At 55.0% G+C, this 21,201-nt stretch overlaps 1 protein-coding gene and 2 long non-coding RNA genes across 3 annotated transcripts in view; 2 read left to right on the top strand and 1 right to left on the bottom strand.

Moving 5' to 3' along the window:
* The window catches only part of GPSM1 (G protein signaling modulator 1), an 83,500-nt gene extending 69,430 nt beyond the window's left edge, over positions 1 to 14,070 (top strand). The window contains exons 12-14 of the mRNA XM_075519282.1: positions 9,569 to 9,728; positions 13,022 to 13,230; positions 13,691 to 14,070. Coding sequence (XP_075375397.1) covers positions 9,569 to 9,728; positions 13,022 to 13,230; positions 13,691 to 13,879 — 558 coding nt within the window. The 3' untranslated portion in view covers positions 13,880 to 14,070. The remainder of the gene's footprint in view (positions 1 to 9,568; positions 9,729 to 13,021; positions 13,231 to 13,690) is intronic.
* On the top strand, positions 4,259 to 4,907 carry LOC142418039 (uncharacterized). The gene is made up of 3 exons (XR_012778172.1): positions 4,259 to 4,365; positions 4,514 to 4,609; positions 4,698 to 4,907. It is a non-coding gene; the product is annotated as an uncharacterized LOC142418039 (long non-coding RNA).
* A 196-nt stretch (positions 14,071 to 14,266) lies between the features above and the next one.
* Positions 14,267 to 21,174, bottom strand: LOC142418038 (uncharacterized). Its single transcript, XR_012778171.1, has 3 exons — positions 18,658 to 21,174; positions 16,912 to 18,138; positions 14,267 to 14,394 (listed from the first exon to the last, which is right to left on the bottom strand). It is a non-coding gene; the product is annotated as an uncharacterized LOC142418038 (long non-coding RNA).
* Between the last annotated feature and the right edge of the window lie 27 nt (positions 21,175 to 21,201).

Raw genomic sequence — 21,201 nt, 5'->3', positions numbered from 1 at the left:
CAGGTGCTAAATCTAGGCTTGTGTGTTTCTCTTAAATGGTGACAGGGAAACTCAGCCTGGCATGGTAAATACTGTCAAAACCTGCGTGGAAAAGTTGCTACATTAACTACAGAGTATTGCTGTAGCTCTTTGAGGACTGTTTGAATACACTGACTAACATATTGCCTCCCAAAGAGAAACCAGAAGTAATTTCCATGCCGTGGATGCACTGGTCTCAGCAGTGAGGGCTGGCTACCTGACCTGTGATTTCAGGGTAGGTTACCACGTAGCTGGGGAAAAAGTGTAAATCCAGTATTAATAAGGTTGTTGCACAAAGTGGCCAAATCTGAGCACGGTGGCACTAGCTTTCAGGCAGTCGGATCGGCACGGCAAGTAGCAGAGGTCTCAGTAACACTTCAGCCAGACACCCACACAGGCACGCCACGCTCTGTCTCAAAATAAAATAAAAAATGATATTGTCACCTGCTGTTGATCCAAAGGCATGGATTTAAGCCGTGTGTGGCAGTAGGGCATGCTCCCAACAGGTCAGCAGTTACTGTATTAGGGAAGGAGGGAGCGTGGGTGAGTTATTTTGATTTTGTTTGAAACAATAAAACCCAAGTTATTTGAAATCTTAACAACAGAACCAGCTTTTAGCACCGGCGTTTATAGGGATGAGTGGGCGAGTTGTTTAAAGGAAAAAAAGTCTTTGAAAACAGTCCAAGTAAGGGTGATAATTTCATCCTACAAGGGAAGCGCGGTGCGCACGTCCTGTGTTTGAGCAGCGTGTCTATGGTCTGCACCAGGGGCCGTGGCTGTGCAGTTTGCAAAGCACGCTGAAGGGCACACGTATGCCGAGGGCACCCTCGAGCGCACGCTCACAGCTCCCTGGCATGAGAGCTGGAACCTGAAGTTGCAGGTGGTTTCTCTGCAGATCACAGATGTCTCTCTCACTCTCCTTTGCTGCATCCTAAACCCAGATGCAAAAAGTCGTTTCCTCTTGCTGCTCCAAGCACTAACGTCCTGTGTGTGGGCTCTGCTCCTGCGTTATACCTGTCTTCTCCATTTCACCCTCAATACCAGCTTCAGATGCCCCCTTTCATAGCTGTCCCAAGTCAACTCAGCTCTTCAGATAAAGGGTAGAGTCTCAGTTCTGGTTCATTCCCCTCTTACCCCTCTCCACCGAAGTATCCCCTTAACTCAGCCCCCCAGCAGTGCAGCAGCAGGGAAACGGTGGCTGCAGCACAGACGTTCAGCTCACGTGAGCTGCAGCAGTGTCTGTGCCCCCGTACCGAGCGTGACGGCAGGCAGGTCGGCTGTGCCCTGCCCCTTGCCCTTCCTTGCCCCTTCTTTCCCTCCTCAGTTGTTGTAGCATTTTTAAAAATTAAATCACAAACTAAATTGAAGTTTAGTATGCGAGCTCCCCAGGCAGCAGCTTAGTTTGAGGCCAATTCCCAATTGTCTCGCCTTCCATAGCCTGTGGCTAGAACAAAATAGGTGCAGAGTAATTGCCTTTTGCCTGCTCTGTCCTCATACTAGGGTTTTGCAAGGTCCTGCGTGATGGAGAGTTGGCCTCTTCTCCTGGCACACGCCAGATGGGGCTGCCCCACAGCACGGATCCTGGCCAGCATCACTGGTGCTCCGGGGCAGTCCATCTTGCGTGTCTGCAGCATCCCCACCGTGGCAGTTCTGCCCGTGTCTCGTCACCACAGGGCATTTTATCACTTGTTGCTTCAGAGCTTGTGTTTGCCCCTGAGCACAGCCTGACCCCCTCCCCGGCAGCCAGATCGGCCTCGAGGGCACCGATGGATTCGCAGTCCCTGATTGCGGCTGCCCCAGCCCTGCTGCTCTCCTTCTGGAGATGCTTTATGCATCCGTGATGCCTTGCCCTTGGGTCCAGGATTGTTGCGAAGCCCGGTGAGGCTTCACAGCCCCTCTTGGGGATAGGAGGGCTCTGGGGGCTGAGACCTGCCGTGCCCTGCAGGCAGCCTGGCAGGGACCAGGGCCAGGTACGGAGCCAGGAGTCCTGATCTCAGGCCCCACGCAGTTTCCATGTTTTTAATTACTGTGTGACTCCTGGAAATAAATTTACTGGTATGGAAAGGCATGGGCAGTCCCCCAAAGCTGCGTTTGTTCAGGATAAAGAAATTTCCTACTTTTGCGATGAAAAATGAGAGAGAAGTGTAAGAGGAGAGCGTGGACAGAGAACTAAGAGTGCCAACGGGGCTCTGTCCCCATTTTGCCACTGCCCTGCCAGGTGGCCTTTGGCAAGCTGCTTCTCTTTCCAGTGACGCATTTCACTGTCAGAAATTCACATTTCACATTCACGTTTCACAAATGGGAGGTAAGAACAGCTCTTCGGCTGTTGCGTAGCATTTCCATCTTTCCATGTTTAAAACCTTATTGCAATTAGAAATTTCCCTCTGTTAAACAGTGACACATTTAAATTCAGAGATGCTTATGGCTGAGCATCTTTGGCTCTTGCAATAGGACAAAGAAAATCACCTATATAATACTATGAGGAGCAGGAGGACTATCAGGAGCTAAAAATGGTCCTTCAGTATTTTGGTGCTTTAAATCTGAGTGATCGTATTGTGTCTGTATGTGCACAGCGCATTTACTGTCGTGGTGCGTGTGCCTGTAGAGCTGAGTGTGTTTGCAGATGTAGTTTAGGAAAATTGATCCCAATCTATTTTTAAGGTAAAGTGTGTGTGGTGGGTAGGAGGTGAGGAGGTGGAAGGAAAGCTAAATATTCACATAGCTCCACTGTGTGTTTAAGAGCATCATCTAATAACACTGGGATCGTGGCAGCGAGGTGAGGGAGAGACGAGCGCTTTGCTGGAGTCCACCCCCTCGTGCAAGGGCACAGGAGTGACTCCGGGAGGAGCGTGGCGAGCAGGGCTGTCGCTTTAAGCTGCATCTCGCACCCAGCGGGTCATCGGTGCTGGCGACGTTCTTCACATGGCTGCGCGCTCCGCATAAATCTCTGCTCCGGCAGCCGGAGCGGAGCTGGGGAGAGCTCTCTCTGGCTGCTGGCAGTAGCTAAAGAGCATCGAAGCGGCAGCCCCCCATCACCAGCCTCTGCCCTGCGAAGTGAGGTCGTTCTTGCCTGTGGACATGTAAAAGCTGGAGCCTGGGGAAGAGCTGGCTGCCGAGGTCAGTAAGTAAAACTCGGTTTTTGTTTGTGTTTCCCTTCTGTCCTCTGAAATGAGAGGCTAGATCAGGGGTGAGAGAAGGAGGTAGATACAGAGCTACAGAGATTTACTCGGGCCAGGGCTTGGATATTGCCTATGTATGCTTGTTTTTTTAAAGTTTGCAGGTAGCTTCAGTTTGAACTTTTTATTATTAATATTTTTGCAACTTTCTGGGAAATAGATGCAAGCAATGCACAGACTGCTTGGGTGTGTGCCGATGTCTTACAGCAGAGCGTGGCGAGTGCAGTTGGTGGTTTTCCGTGCCTGGCCGTGCTTACTGGGGGAGGACGGGGTGTCTGCCGGCCAGCCCTGCCTTTCAGAGGGAGCGTGGCAGCAGTGCTTAAGGATTGGCATTGAAAGGGAAGTGCTGTCCTCAGCAAAGACTGGACAAGTTTAACAGCTTTTCTGACTCTGAAGATGACGGTCTCATCAAGGAGTGGAGACTCCAGCCAGCACCGAGCTGTTGCTGGCCAGGGACTGGAAGAGCCCTGCTCCCGAGCCCAGAGACGATGCTCCAGACATCTCACCTCTTGGTAAAACAGGCTGAGGCTTTTGGCGAGCGGTTTCCTTCCACTCGTCTTCTCCAGCCCCCCCTCACCTTCTGGGAGGCTCTTTCCAAACCTGCCCTCCGGTGCCTTTCACCAGGTGAAGCGATGAGGTGGGGAAGTTAGTTCGGTGCCCGATGCGCCTGCGAGGTGAGAGGCTTTGGGGCTGTGGCCATGCCAGCAGTGCTGGCCCCTGCGGCGATTTCCTCTGGGGCGAGGTGTTAGGGTGATGCAGGGATAAAGCAAAGCCACGTACAGGGGACTGGCAGGCAGTGGGGCAGCCCAGGATAAAGTGCTCCCCACACTGGCAGTCACCAGCACCGCCCCAGCCTCGCTCCTGCCTGGTGATTTTGGGGTCAACTGCCTTGAAAACAGGGTAGGTAAGCAGCTGTGATGCATCTGGTTTATAGAGGGAGAGACAGATAAGGCATGGCACGTGGGTGTAGATGTGTTGGGATGAATATCTGCCAGGCCCTGGGCAGATAACTGCCTGTTAGAACAAGGGGCACAATTTTTCCAAGAACTGTCTGCAGTCAAGAGCTTGGCCCTGGGGACAGATCTTTGGGTCCTGTCCCAGCTCTGCCACTGCGTCACTGCGGACATGGTCAAGTCGCTTCACCTCCAAGTTGTCTCCTCGCTCAGATAAGGTGAGGAGGAGGAATTGGTGGTGGACACGTTTAAATGCTAAGGCAGTGCTCTCTGAGGGGCTGCTGTGGGAGTAGTGGTGAAAACTGCTGCGTTATCCCTGAACCTGCTGCCATCCTCACCTCGTCCCTGATCTTTCCCACACACCAGAGCCAGACCGTCTTCGAGCAGCAGCTCCTGAGCTCAATCTGCTGTGCCAGACCCGCCAGGGTCCCTCTGCCACTGGGCAGCGGGTCCTGCCCGCAGGTAGGGCAGTGCCGTCCCCCTCACAGCGCTGTGTGAAGCTGGAGGGAGCAGTCCTGGAGCTTGATGAGTCCTTGCTGCATCAGGACAGGTCTGCAAGAAGTTGAGCCTGGAGGAGAGGAGGGGGGACCAAAAGCTGGCCAGCGCCCTGCGGGGACACCGGCTGCAAAAAGAGAAGCTGATCGGACGGAGGAACAAGGTTTGGCCCTTTGGGTAGCTCATGAGAGTGTCTGTAGTTTGTTCTGCTGCGCAACGCTCCCTTCGAAGGGGACATTTCACCCGTGCATGGTACAGCAGGTGCTTTTGGCACATGGCAGTGGCAGGAATTGTGGGGGGACGTGCCCTGCCTCTGCCAGCGCAGAAATCATCTGCTGTGGTCCTTGGGGGCCTCTGGAGCCACGTCCCAGAGCGTTGTTATGCGGCTGCGATCGGACAGGCTTTTGGTGGGGCTCAGCAGTGAATGCAGGGAGAGCCGCATCCTGTCCTGGCTGCCGCTGCTTCCTGGGGAGCCCTCCGGCTCTGCCTGAGCTGACTTTAAACCCTGTGGGAGCAGCAGGAAGCTGTGGGAGAAGCTGCCATCACCCGAGCCGTTCGGTTGAGGGTATTTCTAACAGCAGGTGCCGGGGCCAGAGGTGGGTATGGGCTGCTCGGGTGCCAAAGCAAGACTGGGGACAGGTTGCTGCCGGGGAGCAGCATTGTGGAACAGAAAACCCAAGCCGCAGTGCAGGTGGCATTGCCCTGCTCTGACCAAGGAGCTTACAACGAGAAGCTCCCGGCCCAGGTTGTGTGTGCAGGGCCAGGCACGAGGACCCCCGTCATCTGCCTGCCATGGAGTGTCGTGTCCTGCTCCGCAGGACTCTTGGGCACCTCAGGCATGGGAACACCATGTCAAACTAGCATGGAAATAATTAACACGTCCTCTGCCGATCCCAGGGTGGGGCTCGGGAACCTGTCAGAGAAAGGCCTGTCTCTGCAGAGACCCCGGTGGGCAGCAGCGTCCAAGGGTGGAAACCCTGTGGGGCATCTGTGGGCTGTGGCTTCGGGTGTTGGGAGGTGGAAAGTGTTTTAGCTCTTGCAGTTAGGCCTTCTACATTTGTTTAATAGCTTTCCTAAATCTGAGTGAAGATGGCCAAGGGGGTTTAGGCACAGGAGTCCGTTCGAACTTTGTTTTGCTTTGTCTGGGATTGCTTCAGCCTTGGCCTCACCTGCGCATCCAGAGCAGCCAACCTGAGGGATTTCCCCGTGAGATGCTGGCCTGTGCCTGGGGGGCAGAGCTGGGCAGCCCAGGACCTTCTCGGCAAGAGACTGGGAAAGGTTTTATTTAGCATGAGTGAGAGCTTATCGGAGAGGAAATAGGGTGCATTTGTGCTCCGCAGAGCAGCAACCTGCAGCCTGGGAGAGGCAGGGGCTTGGGGCAGCCGCAGCACCGGCTCCCCTGACCCCTCCTGAAGAGCCGACGGCCCCGGGCGAGCAGAGGGGCTCCCTGGGGTGGCATTGCTGCAGGGAGAAAAGTGGCAGCAGGCTCCCCATCATTCCCCACAGCTGCTGTTTGCTGCCTGTCCAACACTTCAGCTGTGTTTTACACATCCTGGATCTCACCTGGCAGGTTAAACAGCGTGCTCATCCACCAGCAAATAAATGTGTGCAAAAGCCTGGATGCCTTCCAGCGAGGGAGGCCTGTTTCAGGTGAGCGAGTCCTGCTCCCAGGCTGTCCTCAGCCAGGTTGCTCAGTTCCCTGATGAGACGGCAGCGTCCAGTTGGAAATACCGCTCACAGAAAACGGGAACAAAGCTCTGACCCCCAGGTATGGGGCCTTTGCCTGCCTGGGACGGCGGCCATCCCTGTCCTGCCTGGGGTCAGGGAACAGGAGCAGAGGCTCCGCGCTTGTCCCGGTCCCTGCATGGGGAGAGACGTGTGTGTCTGTGCCCACGCTGAGGGTGAGCATGTTTGCAGCTAAAGCTGCCCCGGGGGTGATCTCTGCAGTGCCAGCAGCTGCCGGTCCGCAGGTGCCAGCAAAAGCCCCGGGTCTCTCTGCCCAGCGCAAAAGGGGTTGGTTTGCTGCTTGGCCCGTGATGGAGGCTGGCTGACCAGAGGAAAATAACAGTTGCCAGAATTTGAGCAGTTGTGGTGCTAGAGGCGGAGGATGGGTGACGAGGCCAGGCAGGGACACCGGCCATGGGGTGAGAAGTGATCTCGGGGCTGGAAACCAAAGCTGCTGCCCAGGAACCATTTAGGGCTCTGGGTCTTGGGCCCATGGTGACCGGTTGTTGTGTGTCTGTGCTATCGCAGGACTGTTGCTTAGCCCCATTAGGGGATGCCCTGGCTCTTGGGAAGCCTTCTGACCGTCCTGGATGTGCCAAGCCCTGGACAAGCACAGCTCGGTAGCAGACGGTGGGCCCCAGGGTGTGATTGCACATCCATCTGCCCTTGCAGCTCCTTCCTTGGGGCCAGGAGCAGGCTGTGAGTGGAGGGAGCCAAGCGCTCCATGCCTTGTCATATTTGGGCATTTTAATTAGAGAGGTGCAGGCCTGGGGCGCGGTTTGGCTGGGACAGCGCCGGAGGGAGCCTGGCATCAGCGGGTGCTGCTGCGGGCCCTGCGGCACCCCACGTCCCGGGCTGGCACAGCACGTGCAAGCCCTAACGCTGGCCTGCGGGCACTGGCTTCCTGCCCCTCCGGGTGCCACCGTACCGGGAGGTACCCAGGCATGCCGCCAGCCCCGTCCCATACTGCGCATGCACCGGCTGCTCTTCCTACAGATTCAGAGCATCCTTTCCTCTCCCGGACATCAGAGCAGAGATCCTGACACGGGAAATTGCAGGGTCCCTGGCAGGAGGCACCCCGGGGGAATCTGGTCTCTGCTGGGGGGAAGCCCCGAGCTGGGGGCTCTGACCAACGCGCTGCCCAGCCGCTCCCCGCAAGGCAAAACTTCTCCCGTGGACCTGCAACTGCTCTGATTTACTCTGTGCGTTTGCAGGGAAGCTAGAGGGAGGTTTGGTGTGAATGAGCCGGCTTCTTCCTCTAGCCTGAAATTTGGGTCACACAAGCCAACATAGCAGAGCTGAGAGAGATATAGTTCTTCCTCGGTTCAAGCCCAAGCAAGCTTTGATTTCCAAGGTGCGACTGTTGATGGTTCAGAGGGTCCGTCTGAGCTGCTGTTTCATTAGTGGATCAGCATGTGGAAAGAGGTGAGAGGGGTTTTTCCCCTCCCTGATCAGCTCCCACATTGCTAATGTTCCTCTCTGGCCCGCTGCTAATTTTGACGCTGCCCTAAATAGAAGCTGAGTGCATCTCATCTGCTTCGCTTAGCATACGGGAAAATTGTTTCCCTTCATTTACTGAATCCAACTTGCGGCTTTAACCCTGTCAGCACAAGGCTCTCCCCAGCCCAGACCTCCCTTGATGGGCTTCGTGTGCCTCTGTGCCGGTGAAGAGTGCTCTGCTGGGCACGGCACCGCACGTGGTAGGAGAGGGAGGGCTCCCGGGCTGCCCAGGACGGCCACGGCAGAGCTGGGAGAGGGGCTTTGCTTCATGAACAGCCAAGGATATCCCTTTCTCCACTGAAAGGCCTGGCACGCCAGGCCAGCTCTGCCTGTGCTCTGGGTGGGGTGTGCTGGGACCCAGTGCCCCTTCCCAGACTGGCCTTCCCCAGCCCCGTGCTGGAAAATAGCTCAGCACAGGCAGACCCAGTTGTAGGAGGTTTTGGTTGGTTTCTGGTGTGGTATTTTTTTCCAGCATCTGGTGGGACCAGCTCAGCATGCAGGGACCCTTTCTGAGCCTGGCAGATGCCCCTCTTATCGCTGTCTAATTTTATATCCCGTTCTGAGCGGCTCCTCGGAAAGATCTGCTGTTCCTACTGCACCGGCCGCTCGAGAGCAGGGCTCTGGGTTTGCTCTCCCAGCACGGGGCACGCAGCCCCTCTCTGCGCTGGAATTGCACGCAACACAGCGCTTTCGAAAGGCTGCCTTGAACGTGAACCCTTCTGCAGCGCGACTTAAATATAACACTGTCTAGTGCAAGGTGCTTATTTGGGGCTCTTCGGCAAGAACCGTTTTCCTGAAAAACTATAATTTTGTGTCATTTGCAGCTTGGTGACTGTTACAAGTGGTGTGCTGAGGACACGGGAGCACTGAAAAGAAGCATTGGGAGTGCGGGGGGCAGTGGCCTGCAAAGGTTATATTTAGCTGGTTAGAAAGGACGGCCGAGTGCTGGCATGCCTGAGCTCGAGCTCAGCCTCGGCTGGGCACACGACGGCACTTCAGCCAGGGCGTCCGCACGGTTCCCCCTCATCCCTCGCACGGCCCCTCTCTGAGCTCACCCCTTTGCCAGTCCAGAAGCTCCTCTTCCCCGTGGAGCTGTGCCAGGATGAATGCTGTCCTGTCCCCTGTCCTCCCCTCTTTCCCTGTCAGCCTCCAGTTTGTTCTGAGCGCTCAAGATGCTCTGCAGCAATGGAGGCTGCTCTGCGCGAGGCTCGTCTGCTCGCTCGTAGGAACAGCCCAGCTCTGGTTTGGGCTGCAGAAGTGCCCAGAGCCTCTGGGGTCAGCCGCAGCATGAGCGACCTGGTGGAGGGGCTGCAGCTCTCCATGGATGCCCCTTTCGCGGAGCACAAGTCGCAGAGCAGCTCTTCACCCCGCTCCCACTCGGGGGTCCCTGCCGGAGAGGGGACCTTCATGGATGCTCTGCCTGTGGCCTACTTTAGGAGGGTGGTGTTGGATTGTCCACACTGAAGGGTGGCAAGAGAAAAAGGGAGAGGTTATTTCAGAGCCAGGAGAACAGAGGGACCAAGTAGCTTGACCCCTGGCAGGCTCCAGGCTGTGGCTTGGCGAGCTGTGGGCACAGCTCGGCCTCTGAACAGACCAGGAGAGGGCACGATGCGTTGCCGAGGCCACGCCAAACGGAGCGATTGGACGTGGGGAGCTGTTTGGGGCATTCTGACTCTCTTCTGTATTTTCCTGCCTTTGCAGAAAATCAACCGGACCCCTTCGGATGAGGAATGCTTCTTTGACTTGCTGAGCAAGTTCCAGAGCAACCGGATGGATGATCAGCGCTGCCCGTTGGAAGAATGCCCATCAGAGGCTGCAGAGGCAGCTGCCACACCGGTCCCTGCCCTGGAAGAACGGATATGTAAGCACCGATGCGTTTATAAGTCACTATTACGATGGGAGTGATGCTGCTCCCGTGGTGTGGCCAGCTGTCGTGGTTTTACTGTGAATCTTGTGATGTTTTGCTCAAGCCTCAGCTCTCTGAACTTAGCAGTTCTTTGGCAATCTCCATCGTTATTTAAGGAAGAAAGAAACATTCTTATGTTAATGGTTGCTGAGGGAAAGGCTGGAGAATATGAACTAAGGCTTGGAGAGTAAACCAGCAAGAGAAATGCAAAATATACTTGGATTTTTTCAGTACGGATCTTTTGAAGGTCTGGCCTTCTGAACAGCGAGGTTGGCACGAGGACTTCTGCCTCTGCCAGCATCTCCAGGAGGAAACTGCTGATGGTCATTACTGAGGGAGCCTTGTAAGAGCCTGGAGAGCTGGGGCATGCAGAGGGCTGGGGCGGGCTTTCACAGGCAAGTTAAAGTATTGCCAGTTTTTCTCATAGTGTTGCCATGGAGGAAAAACTTCTGGATTTTGTACAGTTCTTGGATGCTGTGGTGATAGGTGCTGTGTAAGAACAGAGAAGCCAGAAGGATGGATAAACAGTAGGAAGCTCCAGCAGGCAGTCAGCTAGCTCACCCCTAGGAAGAACAGGGATAAATTGAGGAAGCTGTCTGACAAATAGATGGGACAGGAAAGGCAGGTCAGGTCTGTGTTTGCACTTCGGTTTCATGTCTTTTTTTAATGATATGGTGTTGAGGTCCTTTGTTTAAACCGAGCTGGAGAGAAGCACTAAAATGCGCAGGTCACACTTGCACGCTTAAGCACCATCACAAAGGGCTCAAAACACTTCATTTGAACTGATGGATTTGTTTATTGGTTTCCAAATGAACACGAAGTACAAACAGGAGAGGAGGAGACCCCTGACATCCCTCCGAGTGCGGCAAGAGCCGCAGCACAACACTGCGCAGAGAAGTAGGTGCCAGGAGCAGGGGCTGAAGCGGCAGCGAGCACAGAGCAGTGCGGAGAAGGTCAGGCTGCGGCAGGAAGGCAGGTTGGCTGTGAGGTGAGCAGGTTTATATCGTCTAAAAATAGGATGGAAATGAGCATCGCTTTTTCAAGATACACATTTCTGATACAGAAGTGCATTTGGCTGTAACAGCTGTATAATTTAGGAGAGTGAGTTTAAAATACGAAGCTTTATAAAGAATGTACAAGTAGGCACGCGTTCTGTTCAGCTCTCATTTGGTCTCTGAGCCTTTTGGACATGTTATTTTCAAGGTTTCTTTGTGAGCTGAAGGGGAAGAAAGTCATCTTTGCGTCAGCACTGAGATTTTTATGTGTTCCTGCAACTCCACGAGCTGGGGCTCTAAAAAGAGCATGTTGTGTCGGGAGGCTCGGGGCACCCTCTCGAGCGCTTTGTGCTGGGACAGCAACACCGACCGGGCTGGGTTTCTTATAGTTTTCTTTTGCTTGTCCCTGTCCTGAGCGCAGTGTCTGTTACTTGGGAGCGTTTCACTGCCCAGCAGCTGCCAGGAGCCAACAGGCTCTTTCCATTGAGCGCTGCCGGAGAGGCATTGCCTGGGCTGGGGGCTGACTCACTCGATTTGCCGAGGTCCCGGCATTGCTCGTGTGCTGTGTTTGAAAATCCTCCCTTTGTCCCGTTGTTGCTCTGCCCCGCGCAAGCCCCTCGGCGGTGCCAACGTGATGCCGCCCAGAGCCGGCGTGCCAAGGCTGGGGTCGCTGCCGGCACGGGGCTGCACTCTGGCCGTGCGGGGCCCGATGGCTCCTCCACTGCTCCGCCCCCGTGGCAAGAAAGCACCAGGCATGTTGGGTGTCTGGATGGGATACTACCCTCAAGGGTTTACAGAGTATAGATTGTACGTATAGGTTCTGGACTGGGACCCCCCCCCGCCAGCTCGTGCCAGCCCCCTCCCAGCAGACTGCGCCCAGGCTGGCTCCACTCCGTTCTGCGTGATAAGAACCAGACCCTACGAGTGTTTTCCTCACGCGTGCCATGACGCAGGTCCTGCAGCTCGTGACAGCTGGAGCATCTGCAGGGCTCACCTCGGCAGTGCTTGAGCTGGCCCAAAAAGGCCGGGCTTCTGATGTGCCGCCAGGTGAGTGGCTTAGCCAGGCCTGGGCTTTGCCGATTACCTGCCTGTACTTATACCCAGCCCTCGGGACCGTGCAGGGTGCCCGCCACCGAGCCACACAAGCGCTCAGGAACGCTGCGCTCACCTGCAATGGCCCGTGTCTGCCCAGCCCCGTGCCCCGAGCGAGGTGCGGGTTGGCCCTTGTGCAGCGAGTGCCTCTTGGCTCGAGGTGGAAACCCGAGTGGAAGCAGCAGCGGAAGCTGCCTGTAGTTGTGCTGCAAACAGCAGTGATTGCTCACAGGCAGCGGTTAATGTCTGGGCACTGGATCTTCTGGGCTGAGGTGGCATCTTTGGTGTCCTCCAGGAGCTGGCCAAAGCGCAGTAAATAGCAGGGAGCCCTTCATGGGAGGTCCAGCAGCGGGAGACGTGCACATGAGGTTCTGCTCTTTACCCTGCCAAGACACCTACTTCCCCCCTTTGCTGCCTGAGGGGTTTGTGTGTGCGTGGCAGGCTTGTTGCGGGAGGCATGCTCTGGAGCGTACTGTACTGTTTGCACAGCCCAGCCCCATAAATTGGATGTGTTCATTTAAGAAGTTTGTTGGCCAGGGAGCTTGCTGGAGGCAGAGCGCGCAGCCCTTCGGGGAGCTGCACCCCAGCTGGAAATGGAAACTGCAGCTCTGCTGAACCGGAGCTTTTCTGCTTCCCATAGGGAAGGCAGGGCAGAGGGTCCCGCTAAAGGCCTTGGCTGCTGGCCCGGGAGCTGTGCGCAGGCAGGCTCCTCGCAGCTGGTCCTGCTCGCCCTTCGTGCAGGGCAACTGCGGGGATGCGGCCCAAGGCCTTTTTGGGAGGTGGGTACCAAGGGCTGTGCTATAGCACCGGCCTTCAGAAAAGGGAGAGAATGGTCGCGAGATGGGGCGGTGAGTTTTGCTCCCTGTAACACTTGTTGCTGTGACGGTAGGCGTTTGCTCACTTGTGTTGCCGGCGCTGGGATTGTTCCTGCTCCCCACGCAGGGTGAAGGAGATGCCGATGGTCGCACAAGAAGCCAGCATGCTGTATGGCAAACCCCTGTCCCTTGGGGGGAGCGTGTAAGGCTCGGCTGCAGCCCGGTTGGTTGAACAGCGGTTCGGTGATGAGAAGGATTTGAGCTTTCTGCAGACAGCAGAGCTGCAGCTCGGGCATGAGCAGGCAGAGCTGTGACCCTGGTGTGTGCTCCTCTTCCCCGCTCGCAGCACAGTCCTCCTTAATGGCATCTCCGCAGACAGAGGAATTCTTCGATCTCATTGCCAGCTCCCAGAGCAGACGGCTGGATGACCAGCGTGCCAACGTGGGCAACCTGCCAGGCCTCCGGATAACGCACAACAACCTGGGGCACCTGCGTGTGGAGGGGGACGCCCAGGAGCCCGGGGATGAGTTCTTCAACATGCTCATGAAGTGTCAGGTACCAGCAGGGCTGAGTGGGCTGCCGAGCCGGAGGGGAGACACTAGTTTCTCCCACACAGGCAAACACAATCCCCTGATCGCACCAGCCCTGCTGCGAGGGGCTGTGGCCAGCAGCTGCCCACCCGCAGCCTTGGGCATCAGGCAGGTACTTGTCTTTGCCTCCAGGTCCTTCTTTTGACCCTGTACTGGGGGCTGCGCTTTGTCACTGCTCTAAAAGAGAGAGGGTGGCTGGAGAACCCACCTTCCACGCAGTGCCTACAGCCCTGGGCTGGGTCACCGCTCTTCCCTTACACTGCAGCCTGCAGCAGGGTGCAGCACTGCTGGTCCGCTGCCCTGTGCCCCCGGATGGGGAGCGGGTGCTCTGGGCACCTCTTGGGCACTGCCCCCAGCCCTTTACTTCCACGACCGTACTGTCTTGTCAGTAGTCAGTCCTAAAGCCTGTTCTCCTCCCTGTGCAGTCCTCCAGGATAGATGACCAGCGCTGTGCACCGCCAGACTCCATCCCCCGTGGCCCCACCATGCCGGACGAAGACTTCTTCAGCCTCATCCAGCGGGTCCAAGCCAAGCGCATGGACGAGCAGCGGGTAGATTTGGCCTCGGCCCAGGAGGAGGCAGGAGAGGAGCAGCAGAAGCCTGGTTCTAGCTAAGAACTGGGGTTTGGTTTGGGGGGGTTGTTTTGGTTTAATTTTGTTTTTTAAAAAGAAAAAAAGTGTAGGTGGTTTCAAACCCGAGCGCTCCTGCGCTACCACAGACTTCTCCCAGGAGCTGCGGGAGCTGCACCTCCATTGCATTGCACCTGGCCGCTCTGCGGAGGCAGTGTTACAGCACGGCCCACCAGCTGGGGGACGGTTTTTAAACAAGGGGGTTTTTTAGGACTCACGGCCACTGTAACACTGGGCACAGCACTCGGGAAGAAGACTTTGGCAGCCCCTTTGCTCATCACCTAAAAACCCAGGAACTTGCCCTGTCGGCCAAAGGAGAAGCCCAGAGCGGGTAGTTAACTCCAGCCTTGATGTCTTTTATTTCCACAATGCTTTAAATTTAATGGGGGAAGGGAAGAGCACCCTTTCCGTTTCGAAGTCCTCCTGTCTTGCCTGCATCACGAGGTGATACAAATTGCTCTGGATCCTTCCCTGGAACGTCTTGCTCGGCTTTGTTCTTTCTACAGGAGGAAACGAGCCCAAGTCAGAGGCTACACCAGACCTTTTAAACCTCAGCCCTGCCCCAGCTGCAGTCATGGTCCCACACACCTTAAAGTTTATTTTGGGTTTGCTGAGGACTGTGCAGCGAGCCCTGTGACACACCCTCTGCCTCCCCAGCCGCAGGCCTGCGCAGAGCCATACCGGGACCTCCTGAGCAGGAGCAAAGCCTTGCCTGCCCTGAGCTTTAGTGGGATTTGGTTACCTCTAGAGAACAGCTGTGCAGCAAAGCCCAGCTTCAGCCTGGGACAAAGCCTGAAAGGCAACTGCCAGCTGTGCAGCCCAAACTGCAGGCCCGAGACAGGGGCCCGTGCCTGGGAAGGGAGGAAGGAAATCTCAAAGGAAATCTCTCTGCCCATCTGTTCAGCGCAAGGCAAACGTGGGCAACTCATCGCTTCTGGTGCCGCTGAGCCAGAAGTCTTGTGCAGGATTGTCCTGTGTGCAGGCGAGTGCGGCCAAGGCAGAAGCCTGCATTCAGCAATGACCTGCTTTGAGAGCCAGCAACATTTTCTGGCCACGGCTTGTCAGGAGAGCAAGCAGAACCATCCTCTCCGTGTCCAACAGCAGTCGAGGATAATAGCCCTTCCCTCCCCTTGTTTCTCCCAAACCAGTGCTGAGCTGCTCCCTGTCCCCGCAGGCCCCGGCACAGCTGCTCTCAGCAAGGCACCCCTGTTTTGCCCAACCTGTCTCCAATCAATGGAGCCTCACGAGAGCTCAACTGGGGTGGTGGCTGGGAAGTCAGTTCCCCCCACACACAAGCGCAAGGGTCTGCATTTACTTGCATTCCTTCCCCTTTTGGAACAGTTGGAAAAGCAAGCCCAGGGAGGAGAGGAGCAGGGATCTAACTTCAGGAGGAGGAGTAGTTTTTCTTGGCTTGACCAGATAGGCTGTCTTGGACTTCAGAAACTCCAGTAATGAGTTCTGCCAAAGCAGATATGTTCCTATAGAGAACAAATCAGCACTTTCTATTTGAAATGCATTTGATGGAAACATTTCCAACCAGCAGTTAAGATTTTTAGACCAGTGATGCTGCTCATCGGGCATTTAACCTGCCTGCACTGACCATGTGGAGGGGTAGCTGCATTTTACCTGCTACCAGGGAGCACTCACCTGCTACACTGCTGCAGGAACTGCTTGGCCGAGGCTTGGCCTCCTTCCTGGGGCTGGTCAGAGCTCTGGAGAAGGGAGAGGAGGACCTGCCCAGCCACCTACTTACTGACCCAGCTCGCATTCGTAAAGAGGAGGAAAACATTGAAGATGAAGATGACTTGACCAGCTGCAGGCTCAGGCCTGTGCAGCTCTTAGCCAGGTGGTGAACTGGAATCTGACCGTTAAGCTTTCAGAGGTGTTAATTATTTGCCATATACTTGAATGTATGAGCTTATTTATTTTTTACATGTGCATTTGCTAATGTCATTTTAATGGGGAATTTCCAACCCACAGGTACTTTTTTTTCTAAAAAATAATCTGCCAAATGAATTAATATATTAGAAATGAATACAGCTCAAGGGGAAGGGGGGGTTGTGCTTAATAAATATTTGTGTCTATGCTTCAGTGACAAAATTCATTTCCATTATTTCTTGGCCAGCCTGCCTGCTTTGCCGACAGCAGAGCTAATGCCGGCCCTTTGCAATGGGGTTGGGTGGCGGTCTCTTGTGGCAGACACCACTACGTGTAACTGCTAAGAAAAGGGTGTATGCACCCCCCTGCACATCCCCATACATTAAGAGCACACAGGTCTCAGGCAGCAGCCACCATCCCCAGCTCTGCCTGCCTTAAACGCACAGCGTCTGTCTGACTGCGTGGCTGCGGAGGGAGGCACACAGCCCTGAGCACTCCCGGCCCAGAGCAATGGCCCAAGCCCAGAAGTTACCAGGACGACAGGGCAGGCAAACAGCCCTGCAGTGGCCGAGAAAAGACCAGCTTTTCTCAGTCAGCTGGAGCCCTCCTCTAGGGACAGGGCCGAGCCTTTCCTTTCAGGCCCTGCCTGGGGGCTCTGGCTCAGCCCTGTCTCGGTGCCTGGCCCAAAAGCCGTCTCATTTCCCTGGCGGCAGCTACCGGAGGAAAAGGGCAGCAAGTGCTGTGCAAAGCCCTGGCACCAGCCCTTAGTGCAGATACTCATAAAGCAGCGGGCAGCAGCGCTAACTCATTCCAGCGCAGCAGGCCATTAAGACTTCGCTAGAAAGTGGGCCTGAGCAGCAGATTTTGGATCCTGAGCCCTGTGAGGATAAAGCCAAGTCACAGCTGGTCTTCCCACGCCTGACTAACTTGTGCTGGCCACTGCCAGTCCTGATGAAAGATTAATGAAGAGCCACCAGCTCATTCTCATCAGGCATTCTCGGTGCGTGGACACAAGAAGCTCTGTGCTAGAAGTCTGTGTGTGACTTGGGGACAGAACCATGCCCCCAGGTACGCAAAGGACAGAGGCTGAGATTCCCAGGAACGGGTGAAATACCTGTGAATGAGTGATGGGGTCTCACCTGCAGTCTCTCTCTGTCCTTAGCAGCTGGGGAAGGGAGCACATGTTCTCTCTCTCAGAGCACCTACCAAACAGAAAGATAGTCCCTGTGAGCAGGAGGCAATGGCTACAACTCAATCACCAGAGCAGCTCACAGCCTGCGATGGTCGCTGCTCTGCTGCACCCCGCAGCAGCAGAGACAGCAGTCCGCCCGTGTCCAACGCCAGCCCTTGCCTCTCCCACTCTGCCAAGCCATCCAGGCCAGCAGAGCTTGGTCCCACGTAGGGAAGAGCTCTCTCATGCTGACATCCGCCGGGCAGACGTGGGATTGCCGGGGCCTGTGCAGCACTAACGAGGACCGACTCACTGCTCGGCTTTAGATTAGCGCTGCTGCTGCAGCTGTAAAGCGCAAGTTACTACAGCGCAGGGTGCTGTCCCCGGTGCAGGTCTGGAGGTGAAGAGAAACTCTAAAAAAACCAGCAGAAACACGGGATACTGATCTCTCCTACTCAGCTGTACACGTGCCGTGAGAGGCATTTACGAGACAGGGCTGATGTCAGGCCTGTGGGGATTTTTGTATTGCTCATCGGCCAAGTCACGTCAGGGCTGAGTCTCCGCACTTACCTCACCCCTCCCCAGAGCCTCGTGCTGTTGCTGCTCCAGCCGTCGTTGAGCTTCATCTGGTCTGCAGGAAGGGATACGCTGGCCCAGAGCACCCAGGCACTGTAAATTTCAGTCTGGGGTTGGACAGCTTTCGGCAGCTCTCCAGGGCAATCTCCTGGGACCCCCCTAGGCCCAGGGGACAGCCGTGAGCTAAGTTAACTAGTTAACTAAGTTAACTGAATATCCCAGCCCAGGGACAGCGTAGACACATGCACGCAGCGTTTCTGAGTGGAGGGCTTGCTTACCCTGGCCGTGCCTCTCTGCCTGCACTACAGTAGGACGTGGAGGCCCAGAACCCACCTATGTTAAACCCTATGCAAGCAGCACAAATAAGCGATGATTCATTTCGCAGCCCCCCAGTGCCCCTCCTCACTGCCTGCACTGATGCTATAGGAAAAGAAACACACCTGCCCAGTCACCACTTCATTGGGGCAGGCAAATCCCCCGGAGAGGCTCCCAAGTGGCTCCTCGGTACAGCTGAGCCCTCCACAGCACGCTCAAGCGTGGCGGGGTTTAGAACTGCCATCCCTGCGTAAGGCAGCAGGAGGCACGGTCCCGCGCAGCACACACAACACGTTCATGCACACTGGTAGCAAAAAGCGGCAGGGGGTTATGCCACGTAGCCCCCAGCAAACGAGCCTCTGCACCCCCAGCCTCCCTCTTGTTTGGGCCTGCGCAAAGGCCTTCCCTCGGCAAGTGCCGCCACCACTCGCTTCCCAGCCCCGCAGGGCCCCCATCTCAACCACCTTTAGCAACCACCACTGCCTTCCTGCTGAGCGTGGGCCAGAACACCGGCAACCCCCGCAGCTAACAGACCGACCCATCAGAGTCCCACACCGGCCCAATTAACTCTGCAATTTGGCTGCACTACAAAAGGATTTGCTCAAAGAGGCCAAGTATTTGCCATTTTGCAGAAAAGCTCTGATGGGACGGGATTCAGGAACAGGATCCAGGAACAGGATCCATCCCTTAAGAGCCACAGTGAAATGCTTCAAGGAACGTGCAAACAGCTTTATGTTTGCTGCCCGTCCTGTGAATGCCGTCTTGCCCCCCTTGAAATCGCTGCCTCTCCTCTGAGCCACAGAGACACAGAGGAGTGTCTTACCCTGGTCTGCTGCACCTTCAGTCGCTCTCCTCTGCTCTGCTGCACCAGGCCTTCACGTCACTTTTTTCCCATCTTGACACACCTCCAGTTCAGGAGAAAGGCTGCTTCTCTTCTTCCCGCTCCCTCGTCTTTGGCTAAAGCAAGGTCTGCTGGGCTCCTCCTAGACAAAGCGTGCTCACCTTTGTCCTCTTTCAAGAACAGACACACTTCCCTGTGACGCAACATTTTTCAGAAAAAAACACTTCAAAAGGGAGCACAAAATTCCTTTTTCGCCTGCAATCTATTAGCAGCAAAACCTTCTGTATTACATGCAAATTCCCTCACATAACTGCAACCCTCTCCCCTTCCAGCTGAAAGCCCCAGAACGTTTTGTCACGAGAAGCACCGATCTCCTCCACTGCTGCAAACTGCAGCCTCGGTGCTTGGTGCTAACGAGTCCCTGGGGCTGCACACCCTGCACGCCCTGCCTGCTGCAGACCCTTCACAGGCAGCGGTGAGCAGTGAGCTCTCTGCGCTCCACACTGGCACCTCATCCTGAAGATTTGCCCACTTCTGTGATCTGCTGCCTCCTGTTTTCATAGAATCATTTAGGTTGGACTCCACCGCTTCCCTGGGCAGCCTGTTCCAGTGCTTGATAACCCTTTCACTGAGGAAATTTTTCCTAATATCCAATCTCAACCTCCCCTGGCACAACTTGAGGCCGTTTCCATGATGCTGGCCTGAACTTTCAGAGCGGCAGCAAAACATATGCCACCCTCCATCCTCAGATGTGGGTGCTGCAGAAGGCAGCAGCAGGCCAGCCTGCTACACCAGCACCCAGCTGCGAGCCCTGAGGCACAGGCACCAGCGCTCTGTCCTGCCTCCAGAGAGCACCTCGACCAGAGGACGCTGGGCCAAAGAAACACTAAAATCTAGTAAGAGCCAACATGGACTGACTTTGCTACGGTTTTTACTGTAACGCAGCAGAAACCAGCACCACCTTTCTGTAGCTGGGGGACGGTAACAGGAAAGAAAGGTAAGGAAAACAGTATAAAAACTCAGGTTGTAAATGAACTGTTTCTGAGGCAACGTGGATCCTGCAACAGCTGCTCTGTTCCACCCCATCAAAAGCATTAGTGCAATGGAAGCAGAATGTGATTTTCAGGTTAAAAGGGAATAAAATAACCACTCTTCCAGCAGAGTTCTAATGCGCGCCAGCAACTCACAACAAGGTGAGCACGCAGCAATGTTCCAAGATGCAAGACTCCTGTTTCTTAATTAGTACGTGGATCACTCTAGCGTCTCGTTGCCTCAGAGCGCACTGTATTTCACTAGGATCTGAACACGCACAAGCCGGCTGAAGTTCCTGCCCCTCAATGCTGTTTCATCACTCTGAACTTACGTACCAACAGGAAAACATGACTACTTTCCTGTCGCTCTGATCCATGCTTATAACGCAACACATATAAAATTACTATGAACGCTTCAGATGCATGAAGTAAACTCATTAATACATGCAATGCCCTCCCTGAATACTTGGCTGATTGATTAAGGACCACCAGCATGCTTGGCTGAAAGAACTGGGTTTGTTCAGCCCAGACACACAAAGGCTAAGAGGGATTTTACTGTTTTCTATAGCTCGCTAATGAGAGGGCGTAGGGAACAGAGAGAGAGGCTCTCCTCAGAAGTGCAGAGTGTTTGGAAAGAAGGTAATGGGTGCAAGCTGAAACACAGGAAATTTCAGTTAGGTGTTGGGCTTTTTCACTATGGGATTGGTCAAATACCAGAACAGGGGGCCAAAGAGGTTGTGGGATCTCCATCCTCAGCAACATTCAAGACAAGACCCTGAGCATCCTCCTCTGAACAAGGGAGCTGGACTAGAAACCTCCAGAAGTCTCTTCCAATTCTTTGACTGCAAGTTTAAAACCGTAAGAAAGCAGATACTTCACTGTACTTCAGGCTAATAGACCTCGAGAGAAGTTAAACTTTCATGCAGGCAGAGGAAGTGAGCCCAAACAAAGTGCAATATGATCACCTCGCTGCCTGATTCATCACTACCCGAGTGTTACGTGCTAGTAAACACCTACATTTTTCATTTATTAAATTATTATTCTTTCTTCTAACTGATCTTAACATGCAGCAGTAGCGTTAATGAGCACCTCAGTATCTGTCAAGTAACTCTAAGACAACTTTCTAGGTGCTCTACTTATCTCCAACATGCTTCACAAATATTAATTTTGCCTTCACGCCCATCCTCCCCCTCAGCAACAAGGAAGTTGCATAACCCCAACGCTGGGGAGCCGCTCGCCGACTCACCGCCCCGAGTGGGTTTCCCGAGCGCAGGGGCTGAAGCTCCCACAGGGCGGCTCACGCTGTAACCCACAAATACAGAAGACTTTCAGCCCTGATGTGAGGGGCACAGAAGCGAAACTCTGGAAGATGGCAAGGGAAAGAAAAAAGCAGCACATGACTGCAGTAAGAGCTAGTGATCTGACCCTCCTGCAGGGTCGTTTTGGCTTTGCAAACTCAGGCAGGGTCGGGGCACACCTCCTCAGGTGGTACCAA

Source organism: Mycteria americana, chromosome 17, assembly GCF_035582795.1.
Source record: "Mycteria americana isolate JAX WOST 10 ecotype Jacksonville Zoo and Gardens chromosome 17, USCA_MyAme_1.0, whole genome shotgun sequence".
Classification (NCBI taxonomy): domain Eukaryota; kingdom Metazoa; phylum Chordata; class Aves; order Ciconiiformes; family Ciconiidae; genus Mycteria; species Mycteria americana.
The sequence above is the reverse complement of the archived record's forward strand: the minus strand, read 5'-3'. Positions and strand labels throughout refer to the sequence as shown.